This window comes from Zeus faber, assembly GCF_960531495.2.
Source record: "Zeus faber genome assembly, chromosome: 12".
In the NCBI taxonomy this organism is placed as follows: domain Eukaryota; kingdom Metazoa; phylum Chordata; class Actinopteri; order Zeiformes; family Zeidae; genus Zeus; species Zeus faber.
In genome coordinates, this window is record NC_137196.1 from 6,198,967 (window position 1) to 6,223,868 (window position 24,902).

General features: G+C 46.2%; 1 protein-coding gene across 1 annotated transcript in view; it reads left to right on the forward strand.

Moving 5' to 3' along the window:
• Window positions 1-24,902, forward strand: part of LOC307238299 (contactin-associated protein-like 4) — a gene marked incomplete at both ends in the record, with an annotated part of 237,140 nt that overhangs the window by 205,420 nt on the left and 6,818 nt on the right. Inside the window, 4 exons of the mRNA XM_080011231.1 lie at window positions 7,084-7,302; window positions 16,561-16,800; window positions 17,924-18,148; window positions 19,608-19,741. Coding sequence (XP_079867357.1) covers window positions 7,084-7,302; window positions 16,561-16,800; window positions 17,924-18,148; window positions 19,608-19,741 — 818 coding nt within the window. The remainder of the gene's footprint in view (window positions 1-7,083; window positions 7,303-16,560; window positions 16,801-17,923; window positions 18,149-19,607; window positions 19,742-24,902) is intronic.

The window sequence follows — 24,902 nt, forward strand, 5'->3', positions numbered from 1 at the left end:
TAAGCAAATATGAGTGGGATTAAAATTTCAGGGCTTTTGAGAAGCACGTTTGGGCAGGAGCGTGACAGGCAATATGGCAGCTGCCCGCGCATCCGCACCCATGTAGCTTGCACCCCGCCCCTCCCAAAATATATTGTGAAAGAAATTTGGGTCATCCTCACTGGGGCCATAAATATTAGTTATGGTTAATTCGATGTTTCCTAAATTTCCATTTATCATTATGTAACGCCGTTCTCGGTCTGATATTTTGGTTTTATTTTGATATGGGATACTTTTATTGATCACTATAGAAATGCCTCTTTATTTTGAGTTGTATGATGCAAAAAACACCTGATCAATCCATTTAGCTTTGAGTTTGAGTGCTCGGATGCAGCGAGGGGAGTTTCTTGAGGTAGACAGAAGCTGGGGTTCATCCTGGTGAAGTGACTTAGGATTTTGCTACGTTTAGCAGGTGAGGCCAAGCCTCTCACATTCCAACTAAAAAAATTAATGGGTGTCATTGAAGTTAGTTAGGGGGTGTTGGCACAGTGCATCCAAGGCAATAGCTATCCTACTGATCCCAGTGCTTTCCCATAGATAAGTCTGAGATTCCCTTCTTTACATTTCTATTTACTGTCCTGGTCTTGCAGGAAGTTTGTAGGGATACATCAAAAATAAATTACATGTAGACGAAGAACATGGCAGGATTAGACATACATGTAGTGAGAGACACACGCGGACTCACAAAGATACTGTGCAACGAAAGACCCAGACAGAGCACAGCAGTACTGGACAAAGATGGCAACCTCATCGGCCGAAGAGATGCAATAAAATTGAGATGGACAGAACACTTTAGGGAAGTCTTGAATAGAGCAGAACCAGCAAACCCAATAACCCAAGAGGACGAATGTGAATTCAACAACAGAATTGAAGAAAACATAACAACCGAACCAACACTAGGTGAAGTCAAAGAAGCAATAAAAAGGCTACAGTATGGACAAGCACCAGGAATCGACAACATCACAGCGGAATTATTAAAAGCGGATATAGAGTTCTCAGAAAAGAAAGTACATCAACTGTTGGGAAAAATATGGAAACATTAGAAGATCCCAACAAACTGAAAGAAAGGGCTTATCATCAAACTAGCAAAGAAAGGAACTCTTAAAGAATGCAAGAACACGAGAGGCATAACCCTACTGTCTGTAGTGGAAAAGGTACTTGGAAGGATCATTGTGGATCGCATAAGTAAGGGAATCGACTGCAGGCTGAGAAAGGAGCAAGCAGGTTACAGGACAGGTAGGGGAACAACAGAGCAAGTCTCCATATTGCTAAACATCATTGAACAGGTTAATGAGTGGCAAGCAACACTATTCATTAACTTCGTAGACTTCGAAAGGGCTTTTGACTCCATACATCACGAAAGCCTGTGGATGATAATGAAGAAATACGGAATCCCAGAAAAGATTGTGAGAATGGTTAAAATGTTTTATGAAGACTTCCAGTGTGCAGTAGAAGACCAAGGAGAAATATGCGAGTGGTTCGACATAAAAACCGGCGTCAAACAAGGATGCAACATGTCCGGATTCTTGTTCTTGATTGAAATGGATTGGATAATGCGAAGAACAGTTAAAGAGGGAGAGAATGGAATTCGCTGGAAGCTTACATCAAAACTCGACGACCTGGACTTTGCAGATGACGTAGCATTACTCTCCTCAACAAAACCGCATATACAGAGTAAAACAACATGAATGGACAAAGAAGCCAGGCGAGTAGGACTCAGGATCAATACAAAACAACAAAAACAATGAGGATTAACACAAGAAACCAGGAAAAACTCCAAATAAATGGACAAGATATCGAAGAGGTAGACCAGTTCCCCTACTTGGGAGCCACAGTTTGTAAAGAAGGAGGCGGTATGGAGGACCTGAAGAATAGACTGTCAAAAGCGAGAGGTGCATTCATCAGACTTAGGAAAACCTGGAGCTCCAACAGCATCACAAGAAGAACAAAGCTAAAACTGTACAAGACACTAGTGGTACCAGTATTGCTATACGGATGTGAAACTTGGAAAATGAACAAAGAAGATAACAAGGCTGTTGATGTATTCCATAAAAGATGCCTACGAAGAATACTCCGAATACATTGGCAAGATCACATCAGTACTGAAAAATTGCTAGAAAGAGCTGAAATGAAGCCACTCAGTGATGAAGTGAAGCTGCGAAGATGGAAGATGATTGGACACATAGTATGGCAGGACCACAACAACGACTGCAACATAGCAATGACCTGGGCACCAGAAGGGAAAAGAAGAAAAGGAAGACCAATGACCACCTGGAGGCCTACCGTTGAGAAGGAGAGAGGGGAAGGAGGATGGAGATCATGGGCGAAGGCGAGGACTGCAGCAGCCGATCATGAGAGGTGGAAGAGCTCTGTGAAGGCCTTATGTGCCACAAGGCACGAAGTGGATAGGTAACAGGTAACAGGTAATAGTGAGAGACAGAATAGAGTGAGAGTAATGGAGGAAGTGGGGAGAGAGGGATTAGGGACATGAGATGATGAGAGAAGTAGGGAGGAGGGATTAGGAGGGTGAGATGATGAGAGTGAGCGATATTTTAAATCCTGGCATAGATGGCATGCTAATTTCTACATCTCACAGTATATAATTACCAGAATTACAAGAATACATACAGAATGATCAAAATAACCAGGGTGTGGTGGAGGAGTCTCTTCACAACAGACCATCTTAATATAGTTTATCAACAACCATCGATACGATTTACCCTTCTGCCGGTTCTCCTTCAGGATGGGGTACAGCACCTTCCGTACCCAGCGTGGTTTCTTTCAGCCCCCATCCTTTGCTTTTAACCAGCTCCTTGTGCTTGAAGTGTTCAAACTTGGCAATAATGGAGCGGGTACGGTTCCCCATGCAGTGAACCTGGTGGGAAGTGATCTGCTTCACGGTGTCCGTGGGGAGTTTCAGGGCGGTGTGGAGAAAGTCTTTCACCATGTTCTCTGGGGACTCAGTATAGAAAAAAATACCTGGATTGTATATCCAGGATAGTCTCTTTCATTATTTTCTTTTCTTTTTTTACAACTTACATCTCTGTTGTGAGAGGCTTCGTGGAGGATTTTAGATCTGCGTTTTCTTTTTGCATCTCACCTCCCATGCGGTGCAGGAAATCAAGGCTGGCTTTGATCTCGGTAATGTTTCGGAGAAGACTTAGTGCCATATAAAAAAAAAAAACATAGTCAAGAATGCTCATTTAGAGTTATGTTAATTCGCTAATTTAGACCTAATAGGCTGTCACCTTCATTATAGGGCTACAGGCTGTTTTGTGCCTCCAGACAGATTGATTTTTCCCCCAAAATGGCTTTTTTGATAATAAAAGTTGCCAAACCCTGACCTAGCCCACTCTCAACAAAAAAGTATTTTCTCCACCCCATCGTGTGTCTCTGTGGCGGAGGGCCCTGAAACTCCCACAAACATGTTTTCATATTCGTTGTTTATTAAAGGCATAATAATTAATATAAGGAAATTGTGTAATTTAAAGTATCCAAAATGATGCATCCTTTGCATTCTTCTACATGCAAACATCACTTAAAATGCTGACTTTTTATTATTTTTATGTCTTTAATTATAAATTTCTTTATTTTTCTGTGCTCCTGCTTTCCTTTTTATCTATTATGCAAGGCACTTTGACTTGCCTCTCTCTCGCTCCCCCTTCCTCTCTCTGAGTGGATGGGGGCGTCAGCAAGCGGAGCGTGTGTCACGGTATTTACGGAGTGAGTGAATTTCAAACTTTGTGTGTGTGTGTGTGTGTGTGTGTGTGTGTGTGTGTGTATACAGTATATATATATTTCTTTATGTTTACAATTTATTTTGGTGATGGGTATTGTTTTCTTTTATTAGTTGTAGTCTGTAGATACAGCGGGTGGGGGTGTCAGACATCACCAGGTTGACTCGGCGTTAAGATCTCCACTGCTTTCCTGTGTACCCTATGTGAGTGTGCGCTGGCCGCGGCACCAGTTGTGATACAACTCTCTTTATGGCATGTCGCTCAAAGTTTAGTTAAGCATTTACCTGATAGTTTAGGCCAATGGATTGTATCCGATTATACCTTATTTTGTTTTTTCTTCCGAATTCTGATCCAGTGATTTTGTCCAGTATCAGACCAATACAGAGTATTAGATCAGCGCATCCCTAAGATAGAGAGAAAACTTAGTTTTAAGAGGAAGTAACTTCTGTTGCAATTTAGTGTTTTGATGTTGAAAAAGGAACAAACAATTTCAAAACATGTTAACACTAAAGAGATTCTCAAGTCTGAGACTAGACGCATGTGAAGACCAGGGATAGAAGTGAGGCCTTAAAGATTAAATCTAGAAAGAACTCAGCCATAGGTAGAACCTGGTAGTTAGTTTATTTATTTGGTATTACCTCGGTTGTAAGGAAATCCTGCATGTTGAAGGTTATGTCTAAGACAAACTCAGCTGTAAATAAAATCTTCATATTGAAGATTACATCTTGGTTCCTTCCTGCTCCACAGGGTCAAAACTGCTCTACATGTTCTGACTCCTAAACATACTACTCTCTCTGGGTTTCTCACACAGTCATACATTGTTGTAAGTAAGCGATGGCCTGTATACAGTATCTCACCCTTAATTCCTGTATCATCTGATGATTCAGTTGTGACTGCCGCCCTCATCCGCAAACAGATTCAATTAACCTCCCACTGTCCAGGGACTGAGCTTCAATGATACTTTTTCTGTTTTGATGAAAAATATAATTTGGAACCTCTGATCTTAAACATAGAGCCGCTGGCAAAAGACTTCCATGACAGCTCACAAATGGTGGCCGTGCCAAGACGGAGCTGTTTTGTTTTTTTTGACATAGAAGTTTCTGAAGGTCTGCCACAGAGTGGCATTACTTGGTGGACTAGTTTTTACTCCATTCATCCATTCTAACTTGGATGTAGAGAGCAAAAAACACCATTCGAAGTTCCAAATAAGACAATCTACAGCTCTGGTAACACAATGCCTATCAGAGTGAGGGGTGAGCAAAGTACTAGTTTCAACCTTGTCGGTCCTCCATCAAGACTTGGGAATGCAGGGTTTCTCCAGCTCCAGGGTGACTATGAGTTGTACTTATCTAGCATTATTTACAGATCCTCTGTGTGATCTTGTCAGATATGGGATTTGTTGGAAATTGAATCCTATATCCCCCACCCACCTTCCACACACACGCACACGCAAATAGACACACACACACACACACACACACACACACACACACACACACACATACACACACACACACACACACACACACACACACACACACACACACACACACACACACACACACACACTCACACACAGACACAGACAAAGAAAACACACACACACACACACACACACAAATATTTTTACTAACCCAGAGGAATCACGGCATTTACAGTGCTGTTGCCATAGCCAGAGCCTGGCTTCAGCATCCTTCAACCAAGCTGTCGTCATTGGCAACCTGCTTTAAATAGCTTCCTTCCAGTGCTGCTCAGAAGCCGTTTTTTAGGAAATCATTGTCAATCGAAGCCTGGGAAATGAAGTTGCTATCTGGACTTGGGACGTGTTGATATGTTGTTCTCACTGTGACATTGATGTTATTAAAACTCAATGGTTTGAGTCCAAAACTGCCGTTTATTTTTAATGACTGAGATAGAGAACTCTAAACCATTTTATTTTAACTTAACTGTATTGTCAGCCCTATGAACTCAATAAACCTTGGACCTCTCCCAAAAATTTACTTGGGGTCACCTCAAAGTGGTCTCACTTAGCTAAAACATAACTTCTGCAAATGTGAAATTTCACATTTGCAGAAGTTGTGTCTGCCATTTGTTGGTAGCAACTTCAACCTCTTTGTTGAAAATGTGTCATACAGTGTTTCCCATTTATAGAGTCAATTTTAGCATTTCTAATAGCCTAGAGTTGCAGAGCTGCACTAATCCCATATTTCACTCATTCTGCTCAGAGAGTTTTAGCCCCGACATTAACAGAATGAAGACAATAGAATTTTTGTGCAGCCTTTGTGTTTTATCTTGTGAAAACAAAATGAACACTTGTAACATCTGTCAAAACATGATAATATGTAGACCCCCACTCCCCGAATCAATAACATCATGTACTGAGTTCCAATGTAAATGAATTTACCCAGTTATACATATATCAGGTATACACAGTGCCAATTCTCTGGAATTGTGACCATCTGACTTAATGTAAAACTGAATTATCTCAACCCAGGGGGCGGAGTCTCCCAGGCCGCCTCCTCCAATCAGAGGATCCCAAACAGTTAAACAGGAAGTGCTGGGTTGCCACTGAGAGCTTCAGAGATGGTTCATCAAACAATCAAGTGTTGGATTGTTTAACAATGTCTGCCATTAGTCTCCTGGGATGAAGGTCTGACACTCATTCATGCGTTTCTCTTCTCTTCCTTCTATCTCTCCTCTCTTTCCCCCTGTTGATTTTCTAATCTCCATCATTCACCCCCTTTCTGCTTCTCCTCTTTCCCTCTCTCTATCTCAATTCACTTGACTTGATTCTCTCCACCTCTCCCCACCCCCTCTACTCCCCCCCCTCTTTTCTCTCTCTTCTCCTTCTCTCTCTCCCCTCCCCTTGTCTCTTTCCCCTCTCTCTCCTCTCTCTTTCCTTCTCCCCCTCAACTTCTCCCTCCTTTTTTTCTCCATCCATCCTCCCCCTCTCGGCCTATCCCCCTATCTCCCTCTATTTTTTTCCTATCTGTCTCTCAACCCTCTCCCTTTACTTCTCCCTCCCTTGTTCCTCACTCTCTCCTCTTCTTTCCACCCTTGCTTTGGCTCTTTCTCCATCTCTCTCCTCCTTATCCCTCTGCCTCTCTCCCACCTCCCCGTCTCTCTATATCTCTTTATCTCTCTCCCCCTCTCCTCCCTCCCCCAATATGTCTCTCTTGCTCTCGTTCCCTCTCCTCCTCCTCTCTCTCCCTCACTCTCTCACCTGTCCATTTCTCTCCCTATCTTACGCTCTCTCTGCCCCCCCCTCACCCCCACCACTCTCCCCTCTCCTCCCTTCCTCCTCCAGCCTCCAGGGAGGTGCTATTCTCCTTGGACGTGGGGAACGGTCCTCTGGAGGTGCGGGTGGAGTCCTCCACCGCTCTGAATGACAACAGGTGGCACCGTGTGCAGGCGGAGCGCAGCGTCAAGGATGCAAGGCTGCGAGTAGACCACCTGCCACTCGCCACGCAGGAGTCTCCTGCCGATGGACACATCCACCTGCAGCTCAACAGCCAGCTCTTTATAGGTACGTGTTGGTGTGTCATGATCTTTGGCCTGAAGAAATTAGCTACTTACCAGGAGTGCAAGTTGTGCCAATTTAACATGACAAAATCATTCAACATTGCCGGCTCATTATATTCACTGTTTTAATGTTGTATGATATCGAACAACATATTTTCTCAGAAGATTAGCTGTTCCTCTAGCTTTGCTCAAAGTCCTACTCGGCCTACTACTAATACTATTCATTCAACCACATCTTTCCTTTTAAATTAACAAAGTTTAACGCATTGCTTTTTTAACAACAGTCCCTTAGATGGGCGGTCTGCGCCTTTCTCTCCCGTTCTCTGTCTAGATCCGGTGAAGTGGATTATAGAACATGTCTCAATTGAACTGAGGTTAACTCTTTAGATGTTCATTCACAACACAACTCAACAACTCCATCATGCAAATTACCATCAACTCCATTTAAATTATTGAGCAGTCGTTACTTTTAGGCACTTAGTAAGACACTCTGTGCTGTAGGGGCGAGATCTAAGAAATCCAACCAATCAGTGTTATTGCATTACAAATTTTAAGGATCAATGCTCCGTCATAAAGCTCCCTTCTCAGACCAGTTCCAGTCAATGGTGGTATTCGCTGTAATCATGGAATCGACTACTAAAATAGAGATTTTACTGATTTTCCTCATTTTTGTAGTTTCTAATACCATAAATTGCAAATGCTAAAACCAGAAATTCTCCTGCCTGATAACCATAGAGACCATATCAGGTGCAAAAGTTCAATTTTGTAGGGAAATGTTGATAAATCGCACTCGGCAATGACAATATTATCTTTGTTATGAAAAAGAAAGTGCGATAGATTGAAGACTCTGTAAAGAGTTGTTCTTTATGGAAGACAAGAGTTGGATTTGCTTTGCATCACAGTTGCAATACAATACGGCATCCACAAGATAATTAATATAAATAATAATAATAATACATTTAATTTATTATGCACATTTCATGAGGAACAACCTCACATCACATAAAGAAGAGAAGAAGAACAAAACAGCAGAAAAATTGGCCGTTTCCCTTATTTAATTTGAAGGTCAGAAGAAGGACCTTGAATTCAATCCTGTACAAGACTGGGATGCGAGGATGGGGATAATACATTGGTGGTTCTGCACTCTCATGAGGATCCTGGCATTGCTGTCCTGGATGTACTGGAGCTCTTGAGGCCACCAAAGATCTCGATGAAGAGTACGTTACAGTAGTCCAGCCTTGAGTAGACAAAGGCATTGATGATTCTTCTGCGTCAGGAAGAGTGGGAGTGGGGCGGAGTTTCGCGATGTTCCTGAGGGGGTAGAATGATGTCTTGCACAGGTTCTTGATGTGATTGTCATTAGTGAGTGAGGGGTCAAGCTTTATTCAAAGGTTGTAGACTGAGGATGAGAAAGGGATGTCTAGACCAGCAATGGTGAGGTGCGTTATGGGGGAGTGCTGGATACGGGGAGGGGTGCCAATCACAATTGTCTCGGTTTTTCTGCTATTTAGTTGCATGAAGTTTTGCTTCATCCAGACCCTTATCTCCTAAAGACATGTTGTGATGCTAGAGGAGAGAGTGCAGGGAGAAGGGGAGGTTTAAATCTAAAATTGGATGTCGTCAGTGTAGCTATGAAAGGAGACACTATTTTGATGGATGATATGGCCGAGTGGGAGCATGTAATGAATGAAAGGATAGGACTGAGAACCGACCCCTCTTGAAGTCACAGCAACCTGGTGGGTCCTAGACCTGGCCCTGATGAGGGAGACGTACTCCATCCTTCTATGTTGGTCAGAGCAGAACCAGTCCAGAGCTGGTTGTGAGAGTTTAAGGCCAATTGGATTACCAGGGGTTCAATGAGGATGGATTGGTCTAAGATAGTACAAGATATCTCTTTCCCAAACAACAAACGCAATGCATATTGTTCAGTACATCCTCTTCTGCATTCTGAAAATAATCTTTAGACAAACCTGAGCAGATTTGTTATTCATGAGCTGAAGGTGCTGGCAGATGTTCAGGTTGACCCCAGGCTGCACTTATGGCTAAGTACTTTGCAGATGGCCCCATCTATACACAACAGGGGAAAGTAGAGTAGAGGATATTAAAAGCAATTACAAATCATCACCTCTAAGCGATGGCCTGCAAATTTGGACATGCTTGATGTTTTCTTAAGAGAATGCCGTGGCAAGTGCTTTTTTTAAATTCAAATTCAAGAGAAGGGGGAAAAGTACTTTTAGAATGGGAATCAATAATTCAAAGTTATTTTTACAGCAAAAGGAAAAAAGTTTAAATATTCTGCATGTAGTAATACCAATGGTAGCACCACCGCTAAGGTGTGTTTCCCTGCTGGTCTTCCTGTGTGTCTTCATACAAACTACATCAATACTAAATCCCAATTGAACTGTCTTCATCTCTATGGCATGATCTCCGCCTTCTTCTACCTTCCCCTCCCTCTCCTTACCTGTCCCATTAGTCCAACTCCATTCACCTGCGCACACAGCTGTTCCCGATCTGTAATCTAACTACTATATATGCCTCTCTCACCAGTCACCCATTGCCAGATTGTCTTTGATGCTTGCACCAGACTCTCCAGCGTTCTCCGGACTGATTCCCCGCTACCGACTCTGCCTCGCTCCAACCACGTATCCTGCCTGCCCCCCCGCCTGTCTTCTGTCTGCACTCCTCGTTATGGAACCTGACTGTCCCCGACGACGTATCCTGCCTGCTCCCTGCCTGTCTTCCATCTGCTCTACAAATAAAAGACATTACCAAATATCCCTGCATGTCTTTGTGCTGCAATTGGGTCCTAACCACACCCGTTACAGTACAATCTGGCCAACAATGGACCCAGCACACAACCCTGAGTTGCTGGCACGCCTGGGAAGGGTGGAGTCACAGCTCCAACACCAGGAGGCTGTCCGAGCGTCCACCTCAGCGGACGCTCGGCTAGCAGCAGCTAGCCAGGAGCAAGGGCTCGCCACGGTAGCCGCTCAGGTCCAGCAGCTCGCCATCGCTCTCGGTCAGTTCATCCCGCCGCCCGCTTCCCCGGACCCACCTCCACCAGCACCGGCCCAGCCTGGGTACCCCCTGGAGCCCTAGGTGGGGGTTCCAGAACGCTACGCTGGAGAAGCAGACGGCTGTAGTCCGTTCATCACGAACTGTTCCATCCTCTTCGCTCTGCAGCCCCACACCTTCGCCTCCGAGGATGCCAGGGTGGCGTTCGCCGTAAATCACCTGACGGGCCGCGCTCAGCTGTGGGGAACAGCCGAGTGGGAACGACGCACACCAGCCTGCTCCTCCTTCCACGCCTTCACCGCCGAGTTCCGCAAGGTGTTCGGGGTTACATCACGGGGTCCCGATGCTACTGGTGGTCTCCTGGGTCTCAGTCAAGGGTCCCGCTCCGTGGTCGATTACGCGATCGACTTCCGCACCCAGGCTCGACTGAGCAAGTGGAACCCGGCAGCCCAGATTGATGCGTTCCTGATGGGATTAGCACCGTGAAGGAAGAGCTAGTTTCCCACGACCTGCCCACCTCTCTCGATGGCATCATTGAGCTTGCTTCCCGTATTGACCGACGCATCCAGGCCCGGCAGCGAGACAGCCGTCGGAGCCAAGTGGAGCCCAGCAACCAGGCTCCCAGGTTCCTCCGGGCCGCCAGCTCTTCCGGCCCGTCAACCCACGAGTGAGGCCCCTCCCATGCAGGTTGGCCGGGCTAGCCTCACCCCGGAGGAGAAGGAGAGACGCCGGGTGGGGAACCTTTGTCTCTACTGCGGTCTAGCTGGACACTACATCTCCGGGTGTCCGGTAAAAGGCCGGGCTCACCAGTGAGGGAGGAGGTCCTGGTAAGCCACACCTCCAAACCCTCCTCCCCGCCGAGTACCTCGACTTCAGGGAGGTCTTCAGCAAGGCCAAGGCGACATCCCTTCCTCCGCACAGGCCATACGATATTGCCATCGACCTCCAGCCCGGCTCCACCCCCCCCAGAGGCCGCCTGTACTCCCTGTCCGCCCCGGAGAGAGAGGCCATGGACACCTATATTAACGATGCTCTGGCGGGGGGGATCAGCTGTCCCTCCTCATCCCCGGCGGGGGCTGTCTTCTTTTTCGTGGAGAAGAAGGACAAATCGCTTCGCCCCTGTATTGACTATCGCGGTCTCAACGACATTACGGTCAAGAACCGCTATCCCCTACCCCTCATCTCATCAGCCTTCGAACTCCTGGAGGGGGGCCACGGTGTTCACCAAGCTCGACCTACGCAACGCCTACCATCTGGTCCAGGTTCGAAAGGGGGACGAATGGAAGACGGCGTTCAACACTCCCTCCGGTCACTACGAATATCTGGTGATGCCCTTTGGTCTCACCAACGCCCCCGCCGTCTTCCAGGCCCTGGTCAATGACGTGCTCAGGGACTGCTCAAAGAATTTGTCTTTGTGTACCTCGACGACATCCTGATCTTCACCAGATCCCAAGCTGAGCACGTCCACCACGTCCAGACGGTCCTGCAGCGCCTCCTGGAGAACTCACTCTTTGTGAAGGCGGAGAAGTGTGAGTTTCACATCCTGTCCGTCTCCTTCCTGGGGTATGTCGTGGGGAGGGGGACCATCCAGATGGACTCCACCAAGGTCTCCGCCGTCACCACCTGGCCCGCCCCGGACACCCGCAAACAACTCCAGCGCTTCCTCGGTTTTGCCAACTTCTATTGGAGGTTCATCCGAGGCTACTGCACGGTGGCTGCCCCCCTCACAGCCCTAACCTCCTCCAAGGTGTCGTTTCTGTGGTCGGCCGCCGCCAACGACGCCTTCCTGGCCCTGAAGGCACGGTTCACTTCAGCCCCCATTCTGGTATTGCCTGACCCCGAACGGCAGTTCGTGATTGAAGTGGACGCCTCCGACGTGGGAGTCGGAGCTGTTCTCTCCCAGAGAACTGCCCTGGACCAGAAGCTTCATCCCTGCGCCTTCTTCTCCAGGCGTTTGACCCCGGCCGAGAGGAACTACAACATCGGGAATAGGGAGCTTCTCGCCGTCAAATTGGCCATGGAGGAGTGGCGACACTGGCTAGAGGGAACCCAGCTGCCATTCCTGGTGTGGACTGACCACAAGAACCTGGAATATATTCAGTCCGCCAGGAGACTGAACTCCCGTCAGGCCCGTTGGGCGCTCTTCCTTACCAGGCTCAATTTCTCCCTCTCCTATCAGCCGGGGTCACGCAATGTCAAACCTGACGCCCTGTCCCGGCAGTTCCAGGAGGAGGAGGAAGACGCTGCTGACCCTGACACCATTCTACCGTCCTCCCATCTAGTTGCGACACTCACCTGGGAGGTGGAAGAGAAGGTCAGAGCCGCCGCCCAGGACCAACCTGGACCCAGCGCATGTCCGCCCGACCGTCTGTTTGTCCTGCCTGACCTCCGGTCCGAGGTTCTTCAGTGGGTCCACAACTCCCGACTCACCTGCCACCCTGGGATCTAGCGGACGAAGGAGGTCGTCCAGCGTCGCTTCTGGTGGCCCTCCCTGGGTGAGGACGTCCGAGGGTTCGTCAATACCTGCCCCACCTGTAACAAGCACAATCCCTCTCTTCTTGCTCCTGCCGGTCTCCTACATCCACTGCCGGTTCCTCAACGCCCCTGGTCTCGCATCTCCTTGGACTTGGTCACCGGTCTGCCACCGTCTAGCGGCAACACTATTATCCTGACCGTGCTGGACCGGTTCAGCAAGATGGCTCACTTTGTGCCTCTACCGAAGCTCCCGTCGGCCAAGGGCATCGCCAAGCTACTGTTGTATCACGTCTTCCGCCTCCATGGCATCCCGGTAGATGTGGTATCCGACCGGGGTCCCCAGTTCGCCTCGGTCTTCTGGAGGGAATTCTGTTCGCTCCTGGGGGCCACCGTCAGCCTGTCCTCAGGGTACCATCCCCAGTCCAACGGCCAAACGGAGTGGAAGAACCAGGAGATGGAGACGGCCCTGCGCTGCATGACGTCTCAACACCCGTCGTCCTGGTCTCAGCAGCTTTTGTGGGTGGAATATGCCGACAACACCCTGACCAGTTCACAGTCCTCTCCCCCTTCCAGTGCGCCTACGGCTTCCAACCACCACTGTTCCCGGCCCTTGAGAGAGAGGCTTCCTGCCCGTCCGTCCAGGCCTTCATTCGCCGCTGTCGCAGGACCTGGACCCGGGCCTGGGCCGCACTCCTCTGAGCCGCTGGCCACAACGCCTCTGCCGCCAACTGTCGCCGCTCCCAGGCCCCGGAGTACCAGCCGGGCCAGAAGGTCTGGCTCTCCACCCGGGACCTACCCCTGAAGGTGGACTCTAAGAAGCTGGCTCCTCGGTTCATCGGCCTATTCAAGATCGAGAAGGTCGTCAACCTGGTGGCAGTGCGTCTCAAGCTCCCCATGTCCCCGTCCATCAGGAGATGGACGGGGTCTCCAACTACTCCGATGATGATCACGTGGCCCATTTAGCGAGGGCGTGGAGATGGACGGGGTGTCCGACGAGTACTAGCCCTCCTCCGGACCCCCTCCGGACTTTTTTGTGTTATTTTCTTTTTTTTTCCTCGTTCGTTTACATCAGGAGCCGTCCCTTGGGGGGGGGGGTTCTGTCATGATCTTCGCCTTCTTTACTTTCCCCTCCCTCTCCTTACCTGTCCCATTAGTCCAACTCCATTCACCTGCGCACACAGCTGTTCCCGATCTGCAATCTAACCCCTATATATGCCTCTCTCACCAGTCACCCATTGCCAGATTGTCTTCGATGCTTGCACCAGACTCTCCAGCGTTCTCCGGACTGATTCCCTGCTACCGACTCTGCCTCGCTCCGACCACGTGCCCTGCCTGCCCCCCCGCCTGTCTTCTGTCTGCACTCCTCGTTATCAAACCTGCCTGTCCCCTACGATGTATCCTGCCTGCTCCCTGCCTGTCTTCCGTCTGCTCTACAAATAAAAGACATTACCAAATATCCCTGCATGTCTTTGTGCTGCAATTGGGTCCTAACCACACCCGTTACAGAACAATCTGGCCAACAATGGACCCAGCACACAACCCTGAGTTGCTGGCATGCCTGGGAAGGGTGGAGTCACAGCTCCAAAACCAGGAGGCTGTCCGAGCGTCCACCTCAGCGGACGCTCGGGTAGCAGCAGCTAGCCAGGAGCAAGGGCTCGCCACGGTAGCCGCCCAGGTCCAGCAGCTCGCCATCGCTCTCGGTCAGTTCATCCCGCCGCCCGCTTCCCCGGACCCACCTCCACCAGCACCGGCCCAGCCTGGGTACCCCCTGGAGCCCCAGGTGGGGGTTCCAGAACGCTATGCTGGAGACGCAGACGGCTGTAGTCCGTTCATCACAAACTGTTCCATCCTCTTTGCTCTGCAGCCCCACACCTTTGCCACCCCACACCACATATCTAATCATTCTGCAAATATTATGGATGTCTTGTCTTTAAACACACGCTTTGGAGGGAAAATCAATCAGCAAACAATCAGCGAGCGATTTGATTGGTCAGAGGGAAAGAGGTGAATGCAGATTGGCTGGATGTGGTTGACCTGTAATCCTCTCTGATTACCCAGCAGTAGATGACTTCCAGTCTTGAACCGAAATGGCCGACAGCATCCAGATAATGTTTACATCAGAACACTGGAATAACACTGAGGGATTTGGGTGTTGGAACTGGCACGTGCTGATGTTGTTATCCACAGGAGTTTGCAAATGGATATGTGTGCAGGAGGAAGGTTCTATGGTTGATTGTCTTGACTTAATGTTGTGTTGGGGAATTTCTAAATCTTATATATCTTGTGTTGAGGTGTGAATTCTGTAGTGGTTAAAAAAAAGTCTCTGATACACTAATGCTGATCACTAATGTTCAAAGGGCAAGAAGAACATCTCATATGAGAAACCATCTCCAACACGTACACAGTGGATGTACTGAGCTTAAAAATCCCAAAGATGGAATTTACTTTTGTCCTGTAAATACGGAACGATACAAGTCTGTTTAGCAACTTTTATATTGTCCTTTACATTTTTTGTATAGACAGCAAACAGCAAATCCTGTATTATCAGTATTTAAAACACATGGTATTGAGTTGTCTAAATGAGCCTTGAAGAGATTAATCTGACATTGTTAAACTAATAAACCATAATATTGGCTTGTATTACTTCCGCGGGCCACATACTGTGGATATTAGCCACAATATCGTCTTGTACAGATTTACAGGGAAATGTTTTTTATTGTTTCAATTAATAAGCCATATAACTGACTTGTATGGTTTATAAGCCAAAGCACTCAAACCATTCAAATAGCTGAATTACAAGTTATTAGTCGAAAAAAGTCCACACATAGCAGTTTGTGGTGAAAGTACTCGTAATGTATTCAGAATATGTCGGCTTACATAGACATACAGTTAACTCCTGCAAGCTCTGTTTGGGCACATAAACCAATGTTTATGTTGACTGATGTGTATGTGTGTGGATTTTTTTAGCAGAGTATAAGGTAATTGCTTGTCTAGAGTCTCCACATGAAAAGGTGGATTGTGGACCAAATACAGGAAGTGTGTGAACCCCAAATTACCCCTTTATGGATCACATTCTACCCAGAGTTAGTCATACTCGAACAAGTATCGTGTCCCACCCTATGAACTCCGAGACTGCCTATACAAACGCAACAAATCTACAACAAATCTACAACTTTTGTCTTCAAACTGCTGTGAAGTCAAAGTAAGACACCAGAGTCAGTCAGAGAGACACCTTCAACCAATGTGCTCTCAAACAGACAGAAGCTAGCAGACAGCCAGATAAACATAAAGGCAGTTAAAAAAGTCAGCCAGTAATACTGTCACCCCCCAACACACACACACACATACACGCACACACACACACACACACACACACGCGTCATTCATTCAAAGAAATGTACCGTCAGCAATTCACCCACAAAGCAATACATTCAGCTTCCAGTGATCTATTCTACAGCCAACATGTCCTCAGACATTTTTTTCTGCTCGTTCTGCGGTGCTGTCAGCATCTCAAACTATCGACAGGCTGCTGACGATGCTGTGCTTCTGAGGGAGAGGAGGCATTGTGAGAATCTGCTATACAAGTCAGGAAGATAAGGAAAGAGAAATTACAGGATTTATACAACTTTTTAATACAAACATATTCATGTCTTGTGTTTTGACATGTATTTGTTATGATATGTTACTGTCATTTAAAGTTACTGTTGTGTCAATGTAAATATCATGTGAAGTGTAACTAATCTAACTGTCCTCCAACTCCCTGTGTGGCCAGGAGGAACGGCTTCCAGACAGAAGGGTTTCCAGGGCTGTATCCGCTCTCTGCGGATGAACGGAGTGACTCTGGACCTGGAGCAGAGGGCTGAGATCACCCCTGGAGTTCAACCCGGCTGCCCAGGACACTGTAGCACCTACGGGTCACTCTGCCAGAGCCAGGGACGCTGCGTGGAAAAGCCCAGAGGCTTCTCTTGCGACTGTGGCCTGTCGGCATACACTGGAGCCTTCTGCCATCGAGGTAGAGAAAGGAACACACACACCACACACACACACACACCCTCTGGAGTACACTTTGAAAGCCGCCACAGGGTCAATGACGTCATCACAGTGAACCAGATATTAGCAGGTCACTCTGTCACACTGTGTGTGTGTGTGTGTGTGTGTGTGTGTGTGTGTGTGTGTGTGTGTGTGTGTGTGTGTGTGTGTGTATTGGAACACTTTAACCACTTCACAGGTCCATATAATTTGAAATAACACTCAACCTCCTCTTTCCACATACCATGAATTACTATTGAGCAGCAGTGCAGTACATCAAGAGATCCACGAAAAGAATGTGTCTATTTTAAGTCTCAGTGACCCACCATGTGTTCATGTGTTTCATATTAAACGTGTTCTGCGCTGATAGAACGGTAAGAACGCTATTGTTATCAATGCAACTTACTACACTTTACTGCACTCTAACTTACAACTTACATGGACTGATATTAGAAGTACAAGTCAGGTGTCAAAACGCATCTCGGTTCCTCCATTCGGTACTGATGGCATCAAATTCAGTATATTTTCAAATACTGTTTATTGTAGTGCAAAGATTCTATGAATACTCACCTGTGTTGTCATGTATCCGTGGAGAAAAAAAATTGTCTATGTAGCAGCCAAGGAGGCATGGTTAAACCACCTTTGGCAGAACACAGCGCTGGCTTCTTCCTGCACCCGCGCAGCTGTTCTGAGTCGCCCCGAGAGACCCATGGGCGCTGATTGGTTAGACTTGGCTGGGAGAAGTTTTCTAATGTGTGAATTTGTCTTCCAGCAGGAGTGACATGGAAGCAGAAATCCTGTGATCTCTGCTTCCATGAGCCAGAGGAACCTCTGAATATTGTTACCACTGTCATTATTAGTTATTTTGTTATTTGAGGCTCAAGAGCGTTTTGTTTTATGTTTAATAAACCCCAGCGAGTTCCTCCTCAGCCTGCGTCTTTAGTTCCTAGTCCTAGTAGCAACATTCATTAAAATGAGTATTGTGTTTGCTCTCAAGCCAACTTTTAGAGTGAAACTTATTTTTATTTCAGGGAGGTAATTAAAAAAACATCAAGAGATCAGAATAATGATACAGCTCTCATCTTCCTCCCTTTCCCTCCCTCCAGAGGTGTCTGCCAGCTTCCGCTCAGGAACATCTCTCCTCTACACCGTCCTTGATCCCTCCGAGCAGAGCAGGAACGGCAGCGTCCAGTCCTCCTCCGTCCATTCCTCCGCCCGCCTGGGAGGAGAGACCATCTCTCTAAGCTTCAGGACGAGCCAGAGTCCTGCTCTGCTCCTCTACGTCTCCTCCCACCTCAGAGAGCACCTGGCCCTGCTCATAAACAAGCATGGTGAGGGAGGGGGCTTTATTTTGAAGAAGATTTTAAAAATTTTATGAAGAAGCTGTTATGTTGAAGAAGAGGCTTTTTACTTTGAAGAAGTATTATTTTGATAGGTTGAAATGAAACGCTTCAATTTCAAAGACAATCTTTCAAATAGTGAAATCTTCTTCCTCTGTCTCTTCCCATTCCCTTCTTTTCCTCCATTTCATCTTCTGTAAGTCCTCCTCTCCACTGTTCGTCTGTTCTCTAACTTTTGTCAAACAACTGAATTCACATCTTGTTCATTTGACATTAGGCATTTTGTTGTTTACCTACCTCCTCTCCTCTCCTTTCCTCCTATCTCATCCATTCCTTTCCTGTCCTTTCCTCCACTTGCCTCCTCTCCTCTCATGCAGTCATTCACTTGACTGGTATTCTTACTACCAGAACATTTGAGTGTTTTGTTGTTTACATGTAACACTTCAATATGCTGCAGATAAATGAAGCTATGAATATCATATTTTGACTTGCAGAATTAATTGACTAAACCAGTTGTTAGGTCAGCTTTAAGAGTTAACTTGAATCTAAAATGACCTCTTCAGCGGCTAAACCAATTAAAGGAAGCTCTCCAGCCAAATTAACAATAAATTGAATTTGCTAATAACATGATCTTAAAGGCTCAGAGCAAAGCCACGTAAACCTGGGCGTTAGGGTTGCCATGGTGGTCGAGGAGGCTTCAGGTAAGTGCATTCATCCTCAAGTGTCCAATGAAATCCCATGTGAGAGCTCTCTCTCTCTCTTTCTCTCTCTCACTCTCTCTCTCTCTCCCTCTCTCTCTTTCTCTCTCTCTCTTTCTTCTCTTCAAAATGACACACTTTAATTACCACCATCAGAGAGATTGGATGTCCAACAAAATTATTAGGCGGCTCTAGTCGGTCTGAATCAGTCAAAAAATAACAAGGGTGGTGAAGGGCTAACATTATGAGCCGCTCGCTTTAAGAGGATTATGTGGAATAACTCAGTTTTAAAATGGTCATTTGCATGTCTTTTTTCTTTGCAGAAAATGAATGTTTCTCATCACTTCCATTCATCTTGGTGATCTTTCATCAGAACTGCACTTAATTCTCAGAAAATTAATTACATTCAGCATTATTGCCGGGGAATTAGCGTTAATCATTTTCATGTGAACTGCTTTATTAATTCTGGTTCTGTTCCTTTTTGAAGTGGAAAGTTTTTTTCGTTGATGAAAACTTTACTTACATCTCCCCGATTAGCAGCCTCATGCGGTGGCAGTCAATACGGTGTGCCATGTTAATGGTGTTTTTGCAAGTGGAGACAGTTTATATATTGGTTTAGTAATCTTATGTAAGTTATAATATTAGCGATTCTAAGGTTTTTGAATGCTATACCTTCCTGGTTTGTTGTCCCAGTATGTGTCAATCAGGTAGTACAAAGAGTCTTGATAGCGTGTGTCTGTGTGTGTGTGTAGACAAGCTGGAGGTGAGATACAGACTGGGTGGCAGAACGGAGCCAGAAGTGCTGAGGAGCCGAGTGAGGAATCTGTCAAACAGAAAACTTCACACCCTCAGAATCAGGAGAGTGCTGGACTTGGTTTCCATCCAGGTAACACACAGATACACTTAGACACAATGACTTTTGCAAATACTCAAGAGACTAATTCAAACACAAAGGCATACGCACTCTCACACTCTAGCACAGAGCACAAGTCCACTCTGTGTCACAGTGTATGTTCAGCCACAGACCTTTAAGTCCTGGATGCGGCTACAGCAGGCCAACAGAGACAAACTACACAGGAGGTGCCTTGGATGAGATATGAGGTATCCTTATCTGGCACGGCTTCCACCCCTCATAAATCTATATATCATTACCAACAGTCTATGGTGATGTATGAGGTAAATTTCTAATCTACTCTCAGGACCCTAAATATCTTCATAGCTATCAATGCTCTGAGATGTGAAGCAAGGTGACCTCAGCTTTGTGAACGCAACCTGCTCATGAAATATTTTGTCTGTCTCTGGCCATAAGAGTTGCATAGTGTGTAGTTCAGCTTCACTTCAGGACCAAGTCCTCAACTTGGCATTATGTGACCTGCTGGAGTTCCCTCAAGCACCTGATACAACCACCATGCAGCCCATACCAAGTATAAAATAAATAATGCTTATTAATTATGTTGACATGCAGGAGGGTGAACAAAATAACACCCAGCAATATCTTAATATCAAGGAGCTAATAAGGAGTAGAGCCACTCTTTGCCTTCAGAAAAGCTGCATGGAATGCCATCATACTGTTACAGAAATTAAAGGGTCGCTTTAATCTGCAGTTTGTCAATCGGTGGTCTTAAATAAAGAGGCAGACATGCTGGTTTTACTTGTCACAAGGGTCGGATCGGAGATGTGCTAAGGAGCAGCTCTCTGAGACGAACAGTTTATTTTGGGAAGTCAGGAACAATATATGGTCAGTTTGGCGTCACAGATTCAAACTTTTTTAAGATAAGGTAAAGTCTGTGACAATAGAGGATGTTGTTCTCGCTCTCCGCAGCTGCGTAGCGGTGAGGCATAAATACTGATAGCTGCATCTGTACTCCAGGGCTGGGATGTCTGTGGGAATTAACACTGTGCTGAAAATAAAGATATGTGACTAGGGTTATATGAGGTTGTGTTCTTCATTATGTGTGTGCATATACTGTATGTTTATGTGATTACATAGAATTTGATATATTGTGACACTATATTGTGACATTATATTGTTACATTGCACCCTTTTATTCACATAAAGATAAATAAAAAAAACATTATAAAACGTAAATATTGAAACATGATTATATAATTCTTAAAAATAAATCCCATTAGAATAAATGCTTAAAATGATTATTTAATAAACTCTTAAAATGAATGACATTATAATAAATGCTTAAAATGATTATGTAATAAACTCTTGAGATTATTGACATTATAATAAATGCTTAAAATGATTATGCAATTATCTCTTATAATGAATGACATAATAAATGCTTAAAATGATTATGTAATAAACTCTTAAAATCAATGACATTATAATAAAACAATGTCACTGTAAAACATCAGTGGTTCAAAACACCTTGTCACAACCTATGTGGGATACAAGATCATTCAAAGTATAAAATAGTAAATTACATGCGGGAGTCATCATTAGAAGTGTCACAAATCTAATATATATATATATATATATATATATATATATATATACTGTGTATATATATATAATATTTGTGAGCAAACCAGGAAAACATCAACACTACAAATTTATGGAGATTCAATGTAGTGCGTCATGTGTGGTTTTAAACTCGGGTATCCTGTGGGAGGTGGTGTTGGAATTGTCGTCAAGGTCTGCAAAAGGGGGAGGCCAAGATTCCGGAGGGGGCTCAGGGTCGTCAAAAGGGATGGCAACAAAGTTCTTAACTGTTTGGGTGGTCAAGTGGGGTAGTAACGGTATTACAAGTACATAAAAAAGCGAGGACGGCGAATAAAGTGGTGGCACCAAGATTGAGCCAGTGCCGCTAATTCATGAGAAACCACCAGAACCGACTCTGAGTTTCGTTGACCTCCTCCTTGAGAGTGACGTCGCGTAATTGGGTAAGCCTATGTAAAGCTTGGTCTATGACATGGCTGTCCGGGTCGTTGTCGGGGACGAAAGTACAACAAGCCGTTCCATTGAGGACGCAGACCCCACCTTGTGCTGCTGTAAGCTGGTGCAAAGTTCGCAAAGTTCTTGTGGCGTTGGTTATGAGGAGAGATTCGTTCATAAAGGCGGTAAATTGATAATGTAAAGTTTCAATGTGGAGCATAGTTGTACCAACCCTGAATGAAGGCAAGAGCGAGAGTAGGACCTTTTGGCCACGACCCATAATTTGTGATCATATGGGACGTCGAAGCCCCAAACGGAGTCATGGGGGCTGAAGGTGGGTGGCGCACGTTTCAGCCGACTGGGAGATGGGTGTATGCATTATGGCCACATAACCAGAAAACACCATTTAGAGGAGGGCCGTTAAGGCCGGGAGCTGAGTCAGTGCTATGTGTCGTAGTGCCTGGAACATATATTTTATGAACAGTGTTTGGGACAGTTATATTCTCAGGACGGTAAAGTATATGTGTGCACACGCCGATATGTATACGACCCATGTCATGTAGGGAACCACTGGTGACATAGCAAGTATCAAGCCTAGTGCCTGGTTGGAGTCTTGCAACAGCCAGAACTGCCGGCTCAATTGCTGTGGGCCAGGCTTTATCAGATGGGGAGCAGAAATCCAACAGTGGAGTGGACTGTGGGGTGTCAATGTAAGTGCTGTTACCCCTTTGGTATCTGTTTCCAAAACACACACATTTCTTCGTTTGCTGGAAGGGGAATGGCGGTAACCTTAGGCGATCGTGAAGAGGGCAGCATATGAGTACAGACATAGCAGTTAGCACGACTGGAGTGGTGAGCGGTTTTAGTGGTGTATAATTATAGGTGAACTTTATTGGGAAGCCAATCGTGATATACGTGACCTAAAAATGTTCTTCTCACACGCGGTTTGAAAGGGGAAGAGACACTAGCAGCTGGGGTGGGATTAGGGATTAAAGTAGTGGAAGGGATAGGTTTGGGTGGGAAATGATCATGGACAATGTATATGGGGGCAACCACAATTATAGCAATGTTGAGTACGAAACAAACAGTGCCATGTAGGCCACAAAACCCTGTAAGGTGGAAAGGGTGCCATGGCCACAGATGCGGTTGACGTGGTTCCATCACAGTTGTAGGGTGAGCAGCGTTTGGCGTACACTCACGTTGTCTCCTCAGTGAGTGCCTAGAGGGGAGTGGGAACTTTCTTACAGTGGGAGGTGTGAACCCAGGAGGCTCGGCCTTCGACCTTGAGGGCAGTGTTGGTGACAAGCAGTACTTGGAACGGTCCCAGGAAATGGGGATTGTGCCAAGTTGATCATCGTAGGTTCTTTACGAGGACTCAGTCCCCAGGTTGGAACTGATGGAGGGGTTTGTGCTCAGGCGGATGTTGAGCTGCTTTCACCTGGGAGGAAGGAGTTGACATGGCAAGTGACAGAGTTTTGCAGTAATTCACAATGACATCATCGACGCCGGTCAGTCTGGCCTTTCTGCGGTGCATTACGATATAAAGTGGACATCCGTACATCAGTTTGTTTGTGTAGATTTTGTACCGATTCAGAGAGCGCGTGTGCATGAAAAACAAAACAGGAAGGAGACAATCAATCTGAGGGAGTCTGGTGTGTTCGCACATTTTGGTCAGTTTGTTCATAGTTCAAAAGTTCAAAGTTCAAAGTGTACTTTATTGTCAATCATACCATGCAACACGTAATTACACAGAGGATCAAAATTGCGTTTCCCCATACTCCAAATGTGCAATAATATTTGTAACACACAACATATAACATGAAAGTGCAAACAACAACAACAATAGACACAACAACACAACAAGACTAAGGATAGTCTTAATATACTCAAGAAGTCAAATGAGGTATGTTATTTAGGTATTAAGGTGCAGTACAACACTAGCAGCAAGAGGATATATATGTATACCAAGGGGATACATATGTATTGTAAAAATGTAAATATTGTGCAGTCAGTTGGTCTTTGTGGGTGTCGTGTCATGTGGTGTTTGTCTGATGTCTGATGTCTGTAGTCTGATGGCCTTTGGAAAAAAGCTGTTCCTGAATCTGGTGGTATTGCACCGCATGCTGTGGTACCGCTTGCCAGAAGGTAGGAGGGTGAACAGTTTGTGTGCTGGGTGGGTGTGGTCCTTGATGATATTGGTGGCTCTCTTGCGGCAGCGAGACGGGTACAGGTCCTGGATGGATGGTTGTGCGGTTTTGGTGATCTTCTCTGCTGCCTTCACCACTCTTTGTAGGGCTTTCTGGTCAGCAGCAGAACAGCTACCATACCAGACTGAGAGGCTGCTGGTAAGAACGCTCTCAATAGCATCCCTCTAGAAGGTGGTGAGGGCAGAAGGGGGGAGGTCAGCTCTTCTCATCCGGTGAAGGAAGTAGAGGCGTTGCTGTGCCTTCTTTACTAGGGAGGTGGTGTTGATTGACCATGTCAGGTCGTTTGTGATGTGCACCCCCAGGAACTTGGTGCTCTTCACAGACTCCACTGCACTGACTGCACTCCGGTTGCATGTCTTCCATCGAAACAATGGCAAAACCCACATTTAATTGACCTGTATCTTTGTATCATGACGCCAATCCGTCCACACAGAGGGCGAGGTCTGCGTCAGGGATATGGTCCCCACGGAGGTCAACCTGAGGCCTGCACATGATTTAGATGGTTTGCAAGCAGTCGTGTGATGTTTTATTTTCTGTGACGTGAGTGGGGGCGAGTAGTGTGGCTTGATTGAGGGGGGAACAGCGTTGGATTTTCATGTTTGGTATGTCAAGCAGACGCACATGATAATGCAGGCAGGCATGGACAAGCCCAGACAGAGGGGCCTCACATGATGCATAGTCAGGGATCCATTGGCGGCTGTATGACTTAGTGCTGAGAAAACATATGAGTTGGCGTTTTGTGTGTGGAAGATCAATAGTTTGGATAGCAGAGACACGGTTTGAGGACAAACATTTCCCCTGGGCAGAGAGCACGTGACCCAAATAGGTAACTGGCCTGTACCAGTTGAAGCTTGTCACGGCTGACTTTATGGCCGTTGTCAGTGAGAAACTGTGAAGAGCGAGTGTATCTGTGCGACATCGTTGTGTGGATGTACTGGCAACGAGGAGATCGT